Source organism: Nanorana parkeri, unplaced genomic scaffold (assembly GCF_000935625.1).
Source record: "Nanorana parkeri isolate BGI_ZX_2015 unplaced genomic scaffold, ASM93562v1 scaffold1119, whole genome shotgun sequence".
Taxonomy (NCBI): domain Eukaryota; kingdom Metazoa; phylum Chordata; class Amphibia; order Anura; family Dicroglossidae; genus Nanorana; species Nanorana parkeri.
Window position 1 is genome coordinate 126,493 of NW_017307387.1, and position 12,801 is coordinate 139,293.

The 12,801-nt window shown below is 47.0% G+C and overlaps 1 protein-coding gene across 4 annotated transcripts in view; it reads right to left on the bottom strand.

Annotated features, from left to right (window-relative positions):
- The window catches only part of TTBK1 (tau tubulin kinase 1), a 66,741-nt gene that overhangs the window by 12,703 nt on the left and 41,237 nt on the right, over positions 1-12,801 (bottom strand). For 3 of the 4 annotated variants that reach the window (XM_018567948.1, XM_018567949.1, XM_018567951.1), the window contains 8 exons: positions 12,024-12,164; positions 7,090-7,194; positions 3,795-3,860; positions 3,528-3,620; positions 3,313-3,438; positions 1,579-1,733; positions 1,147-1,366; positions 419-591 (listed from right to left, as the gene is read on the bottom strand). In XM_018567948.1, the coding sequence (XP_018423450.1) occupies positions 419-591; positions 1,147-1,366; positions 1,579-1,733; positions 3,313-3,438; positions 3,528-3,620; positions 3,795-3,860; positions 7,090-7,194; positions 12,024-12,164 (1,079 nt within the window). Of the gene's footprint in view, positions 1-418; positions 592-1,146; positions 1,367-1,578; positions 1,734-3,312; positions 3,439-3,527; positions 3,621-3,794; positions 3,861-6,851; positions 6,893-7,089; positions 7,195-12,023; positions 12,165-12,801 lie in introns of those variants that run through there. The other variant, XM_018567952.1, reaches the window with a different exon arrangement.

The window sequence follows — 12,801 nt, forward strand, 5'->3', positions numbered from 1 at the left end:
TGATATACCGGGGAATGTGGTCAGGTGGGGGCTGGTTGGCAAGGGCGGACACCGGCAGGGAGCCGCCTGTTGGTTGACGGAAAGGAGTATTGATAATCCGGGGAATGTGGTCAGGTGGGGGCTGGTTGGCAAGGAGGGACACCGGCAGGGAGCCGCCTGTTGGTTGACGGAAAGCAGTATTGATAATCTGGGGAATGTGGTCAGGTGGGGGCTGGTTGTGAAGGAGGGACACTGGCAGGGAGCCGCCTGTTGACTGAGGGTTAGAAGAACTGAGAATCCAGGGAATGTAGTCAGGTTGGGATCTGGTCTGATGAAACACTAAGATAACAGCTGTAAGAAATCTCTAAAGAAGCCAAAGAACGGTTACCCCCACTCCATCTACAAATTCAGACCCCTATATCTTAGTGTGGGCTCTCACCTCCTCTCCGGAAGGTCACCTCTATCCGCTGTGGATAGCCGGTCAGACTCAGGACTGTTGACTCGCCGGTAATGGAGAGAGCGCGCCTGTGTAGTGGGGGACTCGGGAGGAGCCCGGACAGGGGAGCTGGGACATCCATGGCGGCTGTGATCGTCATCCATCAGGCACTGTGTCTGTGGAGGGAAGAGACCGCACACGCATTACTACTCCATCATTATAGGCTCATTAAATAATACATTGTCTTCTGTTCCCTGTGACTAATGTCATGATACCACCACATGGACTGGGATCACATGACTTTATCTGATACCAAGCTCTCATTCAATTGCCTCTGAGTGATCACATGACATCATCTAATGGCCAACAATTATTACGATGCCTCTGAATGATCATCACAGGATGGTCAGCGGTCACTGTAATGGGGTAAAGGATCACATGAGATTATTACATTGCCAGCTTTCTCTACATTGCCTCTAAATGATCATGTGAGATCACACAAGGGTCATCTTTCATAGGATAAGTCCTGGCAGGAGCTCTTCCTATTAGTAGCAACTATACATTAGAGACTTTTGATTGGCTCTGAAGAATTATATCAAATTAGGATTATGTACTTTTTCATTAACAGCGTTCATGAGGCAGAGAAGAAGGGCAGAGCAGCCATTAAAATTGATGAAGGTGGGACCTAGAAAAGCACTGTCATCTCAACCTGCCCGTTCCTGTCCCCATACCTTACTGATACTGATTCTTAGCTTATTCCGATTCACGTCGGTCTCCTCCCAGACCTCGGTATCATTGAAGCCGGTGTTGGGGATCTGTCCGGTGATATCTAGCGGCCGGCCAGGAAGGATGGGAGGGGCGTTCTCTTGGTCACTAAGGTGCTCTCCTTGTAGGACATCTTCAGTGTTTTCCCTCAATAAGTCCCCCGGCACTGGAGTCACATTCACCACCCTGCAGGCAGAGGAAACAAGAAGTCCGATAAGGTGACTATGTCTGAATAATTACAAAGATAGCACGTTACATATCAGCAATTACTGAGGATTCTGCCAAAGTACAAGGACTCTCCACTTGTGCAATTCCGCTTTTGTTGTACTGCATTGAAGGTTTTATGTGACATTTGACCAGTTAGGTTGACACACGCTCAAAGAAAGAGGCAAACTCACCCAAACATGGCAGCTGTCTGCCGGGTGTTCTGCTGCGGTGGGGTGGAGGTGCTGGTGGAAAGTAAGATGTCTGTTCCACCCTTCTCCCAGTCAAAGGCCTCATTCTCTGTAATTCCTCGCTCCTTCATACTGTTCTCAAACACGGTCATAATCATCTGCAAAGGTGAAAAAGGGTTTTATTACACACCGGGAATAACTCGCATGACAGAAAATCCCTCACCAGAAATGCTGTTCTGTGTACATACATGTAAGAAGCATGTACAACATGTGTAAAGATATAAATATGGCATGTACACCACTACCAGTCTGTCTGTACCTCTCTCCTGTCCTCCAATGTATCACCCATTGTACACCGCTGCCGGTATGTCTGCACCTCTCAACTGTCCTCCAATGAATCACCCCATGTACACCACTAACAGACCATCTGCTCCTCTTTCATGTACTCGGATGTATCACCTCCTATACACTGCTACTAGTCCGTCTGTACCTCTCTCCTGTCCTACAATGTATAACCCCTTGTACACCATTGCCAGTATGTCTGCACCTCTCTCCTGTCCTTCAATGTATCACCCCATGTACACTGCTACCAGTCTGTCTGTACCTCTCTCCTGTCCTCCAATGTATCACCCCTTGTACACCATTACCAGTCTGTCTTACCTCTCTCCTGTCCTACAATGTATCACCCCATGTACACCACTACCAGAATGTCTGTACCTCTCTCCTGTCCTCCAATGTATCACCCCTTGTACACCATTACCAGTCTGTCTTACCTCTCTCCTGTCCTCCAATGCATCACCCATTGTACACCACTACCAGTCTGTCTGTACCTCTCTCCTGTCCTCCAATGTATCACCCATTGTACACCACTACCAGTCTGTCTGTACCTCTCTCCTGTCCTCCAATGCATCACCCATTGTACACCGCTACCATTCTGTCTGTACCTCTCTCCTGTCCTCCAATGTATAACCCCTTGTACACCACTGCCGGTATGTCTGTACCTCTCTCCTGTCCTCCAATGTATCACCCATTGTACACCACTGCCAGTCTGTCTGTACCTCTCTCCTGTCCTCCAATGTATCACCCATTGTACACCGCTGCCGGTATGTCTGTACCTCTCTCCTGTCCTCCAATGTATCACCCCATGTACACTGCTACCAGTCTGTCTGTACCTCTCTCCTGTCCTCCAATGTATCACCCCCCCGTACATTGCTAAAAGTCCATCTTGCTTATCTGTCTGTGCACTTCTGTCCTCCTTTGTTATACTCCCTATACACCCATAACAGCCTGTTTTGTCAGTGTGCTCCTGTACATCACCCCCTATAGACTGCTGACTATCCATCTGTGCTTCTCCTATGTAGCAACCCCTGTAAACTGCTTCTTGTCCTCTCCTTGCTTTCCCCTGTACCCCGACCTATCTAAACACAGAGACATGTCCATCTTGGCTTTATTAGTGTTCCTCTGTTGCTCAACTACCTGGTAGTTCCGCCAGTGCCAGGAGATAAAAAGAATTGAGCCACTACATTATAGCCACTGGGCTGTCATACCCAGTTTACCTTGCCTCCTTGGGCTGTCATGTGCAGTTTATCCTATGCCCTTCATATCTCCACAGAGACCTTTTCCAGTCCCCTTGAGCCCTCAAGGATGTATTTTCCCATAAGTCAGCATCCTCAGTAGACCACTGTTTAGCAATACAATACCCTGTGGGGGGACAGGACGGGACCATGATGCAAATACCTGATAATCAGGCTTGGTGAAGTAGTCCAGAGAAGATATGTGCTCCAGGAAAAGGTGGAACTCGGAAGGCATGTGTTTCAGCAGCATTCGATGGTCATATTTCTCCTTAATCATCCCAACTTGTTCCTGGGGAGCAGAAAGAGCAAGCAGTCGTACTGTGGATCCCAATCACAATCCACAGGCCTCCTGACACAAACGCATGGCTCAGCTCCTACCTTGTCTTTGATCTTTCTCCATGGCAGCTGACCAACTGCAAATTCCACTAACATATAAAACAAGGACCACAAGTCATCATGTCTGCCCATCTCCTGCGTTGTTGGGAGAAATATCGACATAGTGAGACACTTGTGGGGGAAGACAGAAACACAGCAGATGATGGAAGGAGACAAAACAATATCATGAGCCCCAGCAGAAGACTAGGAGGGGGGGTCATACGTTCTTCTGCTTGGATGGACCACATCTAAGTTCTTGCTGTGACTTACCCTGTTCTTGTGCGCATTGACGGATGCATAGCGGACTGTCCCTCTAAATCCGGCGACATTGCGGGGCTGTCAGAGAGGAAGAGGACAGAAGTCTATACGGGCTCATATTCTTCCCATTCAGCTAACAGCTCTTATTCTGCATTCATCTAATGGGGATATTTGGGAGGATTTCATTCATTCTCTAATAAGTTCAGCCCCATTGTTTATCTTCCGATCATCCTTTAGTATCTTACCGTGTTTCCCCGAAAATAAGACACTGTCTTATATTTTTTTGGCTCAAAAAAACACACTAGGTCTTATTTTCGGGGTAGGTCTTATATTTTAGCAATTCCCCAAAATAGTACTAGGTCTTATTTTCGGGGTAGGTCTTATATTTTAGCAATTCCCCAAAATAGTACTAGGTCTTATTTTCGGGGTAGGTCTTATATTTTAGCAATTCCCCAAAATAGTACTAGGTCTTATTTTCGGGGTAGGTCTTATATTTTAGCAATTCCCCAAAATAGTACTAGGTCTTATTTTCGGGGTAGGTCTTATATTTTAGCAATTCCCCAAAATAGTACTAGGTCTTATTTTCGGGGTAGGTCTTATATTTTAGCAATTCCCCAAAATAGTACTAGGTCTTATTTTCGGGGTAGGTCTTATATTTTAGCAATTCCCCAAAATAGTACTAGGTCTTATTTTCGGGGTAGGTCTTATATTTTAGCAATTCCCCAAAATAGTACTAGGTCTTATTTTCGGGGTAGGTCTTATATTTTAGCAATTCCCCAAAATAGTACTAGGTCTTATTTTCAGGGTAGGTCTTATTTTCGGGGAAACAGGGTAGAAGCCCGCTGCCCACCCGACCTGATGGATCATTCCAGTGTGACTAATGAGAAGACCCCAGCCCTCAGTACAAATGAGAAGAAATCCTAACCACTTATAATGAAGATATAATGGAATGGGGGGGAGGGGGGGGTATAAATAAAATCAAATGAATGATAGGAAATAAAATAATTGATTATAATGCCCCAATGTGGAGTAGAAGAACCCAGCCCACTGTTCCAGGATTTTACTTTGTCATGATGTATGACTGCACAGAAGCAATTTTTGCACACCATTATTACAATTACAATGTGAGAATGTAATTGGGCAATGGTCCTACACCTATAATCTTTTTTTTCCCTTTGTATCTCTATAGGTTGGACTCGATGGACTTGTGTCTTTTTTCAACCTGACTAACTATGTAACTATGTATATTAACCTGCAATGTCATTATTAGTACAATGTGAGAACGTGATTGGGCAATGGTCCTACACCTATAGTAATCTCCAATGTCATTATTAGTACAATGTGAGAATGTGATTGGGCAATGGTCCTACACCTATAGAAATCTCCAATGTCATTATTAGTACAATGTGAGAACGTGATTGGTCAATGGTCCTACACCTATAGTAACCTGCAATGTCATTATTAGTACAATGTGAGGACACAATTGGTCAGTCCTCCTACAAGTCCAGTCATCTCCAATGTCATTATTAGTACATGTCCCATTTGGTAGTCTGGCTGTGTTTGGTGTGAGCGAGGCTCTCTATAGTCTCTGCTTTCACTGGACTTATTTCTAGCGTTTTAACAAATTTATATAAATGATATAAATGTAACTTCAAAATGTGCGATAATGTGAGTATTGCAACCATTCTCCCAAACAATAAGAAACACGAGAAATTGTTAATAATAATGGCACAACATCTAAATAAGGATGGAAATGTAGCTTGCAATGAAAAAATATGACTGGGTGTGTCAGGCCTTGGGGGCAGATTAATAATGTATTGCAGCAGAATAATAATACTGGAGATGTAAGACAGGGAATGTGGTACAGAGAGAAAGAAGGGACAGGAGACGTGGTACAGGAAGAAAGAAGGGACAGGAGACGTGGTACAGGAAGAAAGAAGGGACAGGAGATGTGGTACAGGAAGAAAGAAGGGACAGGAGATGTGGTACAGGGAGAAAGAAGGGACAGGAGATGTGGTACAGGGAGAAAGAAGGGAGAGGAGATGCGGTACAGGGAGAGGAGGACAGGAGGCACGGTACAAAGAGGAGGGAGGAAGGACAGAAGTCACGGTATAGAGAGAAGGAAGGGAGGATAGTAGAAGTGATACAGGAAAAAGGAAAGGACAGGGGGCACAGTACAGAGAGAAGTAAGGCAGGACAGGAGATGTGGTACGGAGAGAAGATAGGGAGGACAGAGGATTTGGTGTCGGGACAGGAAGGAAGGTCAAAGGACATGTTAAGAACAATCTGATGTTCTAAGATTGCTTGCACTGGTTAGCATCTATACAAACATCCAGCGGGATGCAGTAAGTATGAATTATTACTGGCTGTTGTTATCTGATGTGAAAGTAGGGTCCAGCCATGTGAAAGTAGGGTCCTGCCACGTGAAAGTAGGGTCCTGCCTTGTGAAAGTAGGGTCCTGCCTTGTGAAAGTAGGGTCCTGCCACGTGAAAGTAGGGTCCTGCCTTGTGAAAGTAGGGTCCTACCTTGTGAAAGTAGGGTCCTACCTTGTGAAAGTAGGGTCCTGCCACGTGAAAGTAGGGTCCTGCCACGTGAAAGTAGGGTCCTGGCTTGTCAAAATTAATGTGATGCAGCTACACTGGAGACAACAACCATGTAATCTTTGACCTACTGAACATGATCAAAAGGCCCAACTAAAGTTTACTGCACTTTGTATTTGACACGTGGGAGTCATTGCTGTCCTATCATTGTCATCCTCATCGAGCGGTTGCAGCAACATGTGATTAAAGAAAGATTTGACCTGGGTGAACAGAAGACTCCAGTGTCAGCCTCCCCTTAGTGTTTTAGTTTGTCCCAACCTGTCACTGCTGGACAGCTTGGTCCATCACCATTGTACTATGAATGTCCAGTTCCCGATGTCACTGGGGCGAGTCCCCGATGTCACTGGGGCGGGTTCCCGATGTCACTGGGGCGAGTTCCCAATGTCACTGGGTACGTTTCACCATCAACACAAAATCATTTGAAAGGAACATAAGAAACAAAATAAAAGCGTGGAGGACGGAGACTCACACTGCGCATCCCAGTCGCCAAAATTAAACGGCCGCACAATGGCTTGAAAAATAAACTGAAAAACAAAAAGAAACAAAATGATGGAAACAAAATTCATCAACTTAAAATGATCAGCAAAATGACCTGGGAGGAGAAGATCACCCACACGTATGACGTCCAGCAAAGCAGCTCACATGACAGGGTCACATGACACGGGAGTAAGCTGCAGACATACCCGCCCCCCCCTTGCATCACTCACCGGCCGCACTTCCCCAGTGGTGTTGGTGTACTGCCGCGCCAGGCCAAAGTCCAACATGTAACACTTCCTGTAGGTGGACGGAAGGCGCCCCATGGCAAAGTTAGACTGTAGAAAGAGCAGGAGAGTGTGAGAACTGACATATGCGTCCTGATGGAAATACTATACCGTGCAGTCACACCCGTCCCTGCCCTCAAGGGGCTTACAATCTACATCCCTATCTCCCATACGAGGGCCAATTTAGACAGAAGCCAATCAGCCTTCCAGCATGTCTTTGGAGTGTCATTCATAATGACCCAACATTGTGTATGGTTCCTCCGCCACACAAGTGTTATCATGCAGGAGGAAGCTCCGGGTCTCCAGCGTGCACTGTCATAGTGTAGTTCTAGCGGGTTGTAGGTCACTTCTTGCTTTTACGTCAGCTCTCCTGAAAAGAGCGCCCATCACCTCCATAAATAGGGGCACGGTTCAGAGATTTGTCGTCACATGTCCGCAAATAAAGAATGATAAAAAGGTATTACATAAATTGCATGCAGAGCCTCCGAGATGTGTATTATGCTTTCCATTTACTTGAATTATACGTATTTAAACACACTGATCAGCCAAAACATTATGGCCACTGAGAGGTGAAGTGAATAACATTGATTATCTGATTGCAATGGCACCTGAAAGTGGGGGGGTTATATTACAATGACACCTGGAAGTGGGGGGGTTATATTACAATGACACCTGGAAGTGGGGGGGTTATATTACAATGACACCTGGAGGTGGGGGGGATATATTACAATGACCCTGGAGGTGGGGGGGATATATTCAGCAGGAAGTGAACATTTTGTCCCTGAAGTTGATGTGTTGGAAGCAGAAATAATGGACACGGATGAGGATTTGAGTGACTTTGATAAAGCGCCAAATTGTGACGGCTAGAAGACTGGGTCAGAGCAACTCCAAAACTGCAACTCTTGTGGGATGTTCCCGGTTTGCAGTGGTCAGGACCAACCAAAAGAGGTCCAAGGAAGGAAAACCAGTGAACCGGAGACAGGGTCATGGGCGGCCAAGGCTCATTGATGGATGTGGAGGGAAGTCTGGCCCGTGTAGTCTGATTGAATAGTAGAAATAGTAGAAATACTGTAGCTCACACAGCTGAAAAAGTGAATGCTGGTTCCGATAAAAAGGTGAACACACAGAGCATCGCAAGTTGTTGTGTATGGGGCTGTGTAGCCACAGACCGGTCAGGGTGCCCATGCTGACCCGTGTCCACCACCAAAAGCACCTACAATGGGCATGTGAACATCACATGGACCAAGGAGCAATGGAAGAAGGTGGCCTGGTCTGATGTACATCATGTGGATGGCCGGGTGCGTGTGTGTCACTTACCTGGGGAAGAGATGGCCCCAGGATGTACTATGGGGAGAAGACAAGCCGGCGGAGGCAGTGTGATGCTTTGGACAATGGTCTGCTGGGAAACCTCGTGTCCTGCCATTCATGTGGCTATTACATTGACACATACCACCGACCTAAACATTGTTACTGACCAAGTACACCCCTTCATGGAAACGGTATTCCCTGATGGCAGTGACCTCTTTCAGCAGGATAATGCGCCCTGCCACACTGCACAATGGTTCAAGAATGGTTTGAGGAACACAACAATGAGTTTGAGGTGTTGATTTGGCCTCCAAATTCTCCAGATCTTAATCTAATCGATCATCTGTGGGATGTGCTGGAAAAACAAGTCCGATCCATGGAGGCCCATCACCTCACAACTTACAGGACTAAAAGGATCTGCTACTGACGTCTTGGTGCCAGATAACACATCATAGCTTCAGAGGTCTACTGGAGTCCATGCCTGGACGGGTCAGGAAAAGGGGGACCTACTCAATATTAGACGGGTGGGTTATGGCTGATCAGTACATACACACACAATCTTTGTATTTGAAATATATAATTCATGACAAGGGATCTGCAGAGCACTGTGTGTTAGCTACTCTGAGGCTGGCTTTACCTAGCAGAAACCTCGGAGGAAATACATTTTAGCGTCAGAGGTCATCAATGGGCTTTTCATGACTGGGAGACTACAGAGAGTGTACAACATATCAACAAAGAGCTAAAAAAAACCTCTATAAAGTGTGTAAATTGTGCAGCGCTAAAAACTAAAGTGCATAATATATAGAAAAAAAACTCTGCCTGCTGGCTGAATAGAAGATTACAAAATATTCAGATCAGATCATTCAAAATTAGCTGAAATAGATGTAAAAATGTGATATTTTTAGCCCTGAACATAAAACACACAGACAGAAAGCATGTACAGACTGCTATATATTCCCTGTAGGGATGGAGAGAGATTCTCTGCATTAAAGCTGAACTCCGGGATCAGCAGATATTCTCCTCATACAAGAGTCGTGTGTATTCTTCTTGAATCTTGGTGAGCTTTGTGTATTTCTACCAGATCTGGGCAGTAATTCAGTGTGAGACTTGGACCTTCCTGTAATAAAGACCGGTCACTGCTCTCTCTCTCCTTGTGCAGGGTGACTGGTCTTGTCTCCGCCTCCTCCTGTAATAAAGAACGCTCACTGCTGCTCTCTCTCTCCTTGTGCAGGGTGACTGGTCTTGTCTCCGCCCCCTCCTGTAATAAAGACCAGTCACTGCTGCTCTCTCTCTCCTTGTGCAGGGTGACTGGTCTTGTCTCTGCCCCCTCCTGTAATAAAGACCAGTCACTGCTGATCTCTCTCCTTGTGCTGGGTGACTGGTCTTGTCTCCACCCCCTCCTGTAATAAAAACCGGTCCCTGCTGATCTCTCTCCGTGTGCAGGGTGACTGGTCTTGTCTCCACCCATTCCTGTAATAAAGACCGCTCACTGCTGATCTCTCTCCTTGTGCAGGGTGACTGGTCTTGTCTCTGCCCCCTCCTGTAATAAAGACCAGTCACTGCTGATCTCTCTCCTTGTGCAGGGTGACTGGTCTTGTCTCCACCCCCTCCTGTAATAAAGACCGGTCACTGCTGATCTCTCTCCTTGTGCAGGGTGACTGGTCTTGTCTCCACCCATTCCTGTAATAAAGACCGCTCACTGCTGATCTCTCTCCTTGTGCAGGGTGACTGGTCTTGTCTCCACCCTTCCTGTAGTTTCCAGTAGTGGGTGGGCCCTGCTGGGTCCCCCAGAGCTCTGCTCTATGCACTAGCTATCTACAGCACAGGGATGATGTCATCACTCAGTTTACAAGGTAATATCTACATTTACTAAGGCATTTGGTGCCAAAAAAGTGTATTTATAGTCTCTCTTGTAGTTATTGGGGAACATATTTAAATGACAGTTTTTGTGCCCGGAGTTCAGCTTTAATACAAAAAATAACCATGAAGGTGGCATTACTGATATAAGTATATGGTCAGATGACCTGGCAATTCAAACTGAGCATGTGGTTAGAAAATACAACTGCAGATTGCAATAACTAGGGATGCACCGATACCGGTATTTCAGTATCGAGTACCGATATTTTTTTTTTCGGTACTTGCCAATACCGAGTACCGTAAGTCCCATTCAGGAAGCCAGGTGGCGTGTAATGACTCGCCACCCGGCTTCCCGATTAGCAGGGAAGACATCTCCATGTTCCTCGTCACTAGGTGACGAGAAAGCATGGAGCCAGCTTTCTGGCCAATCAGGAAGCCGGGTGCCGTGTAAAGACGCAAAGTCTGGCTTCCTGTTGGCCAGGAAGCTGGCTCCATGCTCCTTCGTCATGAGGTGACGTGGGAGCATGAAGCCGGCTTTCCGGCCAATCAAAAAACCGGGCACCGCGTCATTACATGGTGCCCGGCTTACTGATTGGCCAGCTTCCCGACCAATCAGGAAGCCGGGCAGCGCGTCATTACACCCTCCCCGTTTTCCTGATTGGCCATGGAGCCTGCTTCCCGGCCAATCAGGAAGCCAAGCAGCGTGTCATTACACGCTCCCCGTTTTTCCCCTGTTTTTTTTTATTGGCCATGGAGCCTGCTTCCCGGCCAATCAGGAAGCTGGGCAGCCTGTAATGACACACTACCCGGCTTCCTGATACTGGAAGTTTCGGGCTAGGCATTGGAGCATTTGGCCGAGTACGAGAACTCCCCCAAATACTCGGCATCGGCACTGATACTTAGCAATATCCATCCTCAGCTATATTTAGATGGAAATTTACATTTTTACTGGCCCCACTCCTGTCACTTACAAACCATTCTGATTGGTCCATTAAAGCTGATCTCCTGACTCTACTTATATCTTCCACCAACCTCCCCCCTCCTCTGACCGATCTCCGGCATTAGAAATGCTTAACTAAATCTAAATGCCCTTTTTACTCACCTAAATCTGCCGCCATGTGAAGCTCCAGTAGTCCCGAGTCTTCTCTCCTGTTCTGTTTACAGGAGGTGGGGTCCTCGTTTGGGTGTCCATGTCCCTGCCTGCAAGATATGGACACTTCCTATTGGCTGTCCAGCGGTGGGGTCCTCTCAGGATCCAGACAAGGAGTGACATTGCTGCGAGGAGACTGACATGGACTGGCCAGTGCGGGCACATTTGCAGCCCTAGATTAGCAATCCCTTGCACCAGAGAGCAGGCGAGGTGCCCAGACGGCAAGGTAAGGAAAAAAACCTGAAAGATGGGTTGGGATATTTTCCCGGAGACCGGCTTTAATGTAATGTGCAGCCTCACTGGCCAATGGGGAGGTAAATGAGGTTGGAGAGGCGGGACCTCACATGACTTTCTGTAAAGGTCAACATTTGCATACACCTTCAGCTCCTCTCGTTTTTCTGACCGGCGGGTTTCACTGAAGGTGACGTCTGTTTTGGGGGGTCTCCACCACATGCTTAGTTTGAATTCCCTCGGTTAAAGTGAACACCGAAATAACCGGCTGGAAGGGAGCACAGAAAACGTAATCTGCCGTAATCTTGCAGCGCTACTTCCACCCAGCTGCTCTCACCGGTTTGATGTCGCGGTGCAGGAAGCCCACAGAATGGATGGAATCTATCGACTCCAGGATCTGCTTGCCGAGACGCAGCGTGGTGCTCATGGTGAAAGTGCCGCGAGGTTGACTTCTGCGCAGGTCTGCCAGATTCCGACCCTGTAAGGAGAGGACGTTGATGAGGATGGAGCTCAGCGCCTGGCTTGCACGGTGTTCCGTGTTCTGTGACATCACATGACCCTCCAGCCAATGTTCTCCCCCTCCAGTGTACTTCTCCACCCCCAGGGGTTGTATGATCAATATTATACCCCATCAACAGCTCTGCATTACAGTGGAGGCCCAACTCCTTCCATCCCATAGGTGACACAGGGCTCCCATCTTGCTGGTAACAATATTATGGCAGCACCAATCTGCTGTGTGTGGGCACTGAGGAAAAGGTGCACACAGCAAATCCTGATCAGCTGGAATGTGGCCGCAAGTCGGTGATATAGTGGGCCGTAAGAGGCAGAAATGCCTTCACACCCCATCCAGCAAAATATCCCCAAATCTGCTCTATAGCTTATACCAGGGGTGTCAAACTCAATTTAAATCGTGGGCCGCATCAACATTATGGTTGCCCTCAAAGGGCCTGTAAGACTATATAAATGTATCTAATCTTTATTATAATTGCCTCTGCATTCCATTATCACTGGTTGTAGTAATAACCTAATACCTAGATCTGAAAGTAGAAGTCTAGGAAATGGCCTGGTGGGCTGGATTCGGCCCCTGGGCCTTGAGTTTGACACATGTGGCTTAT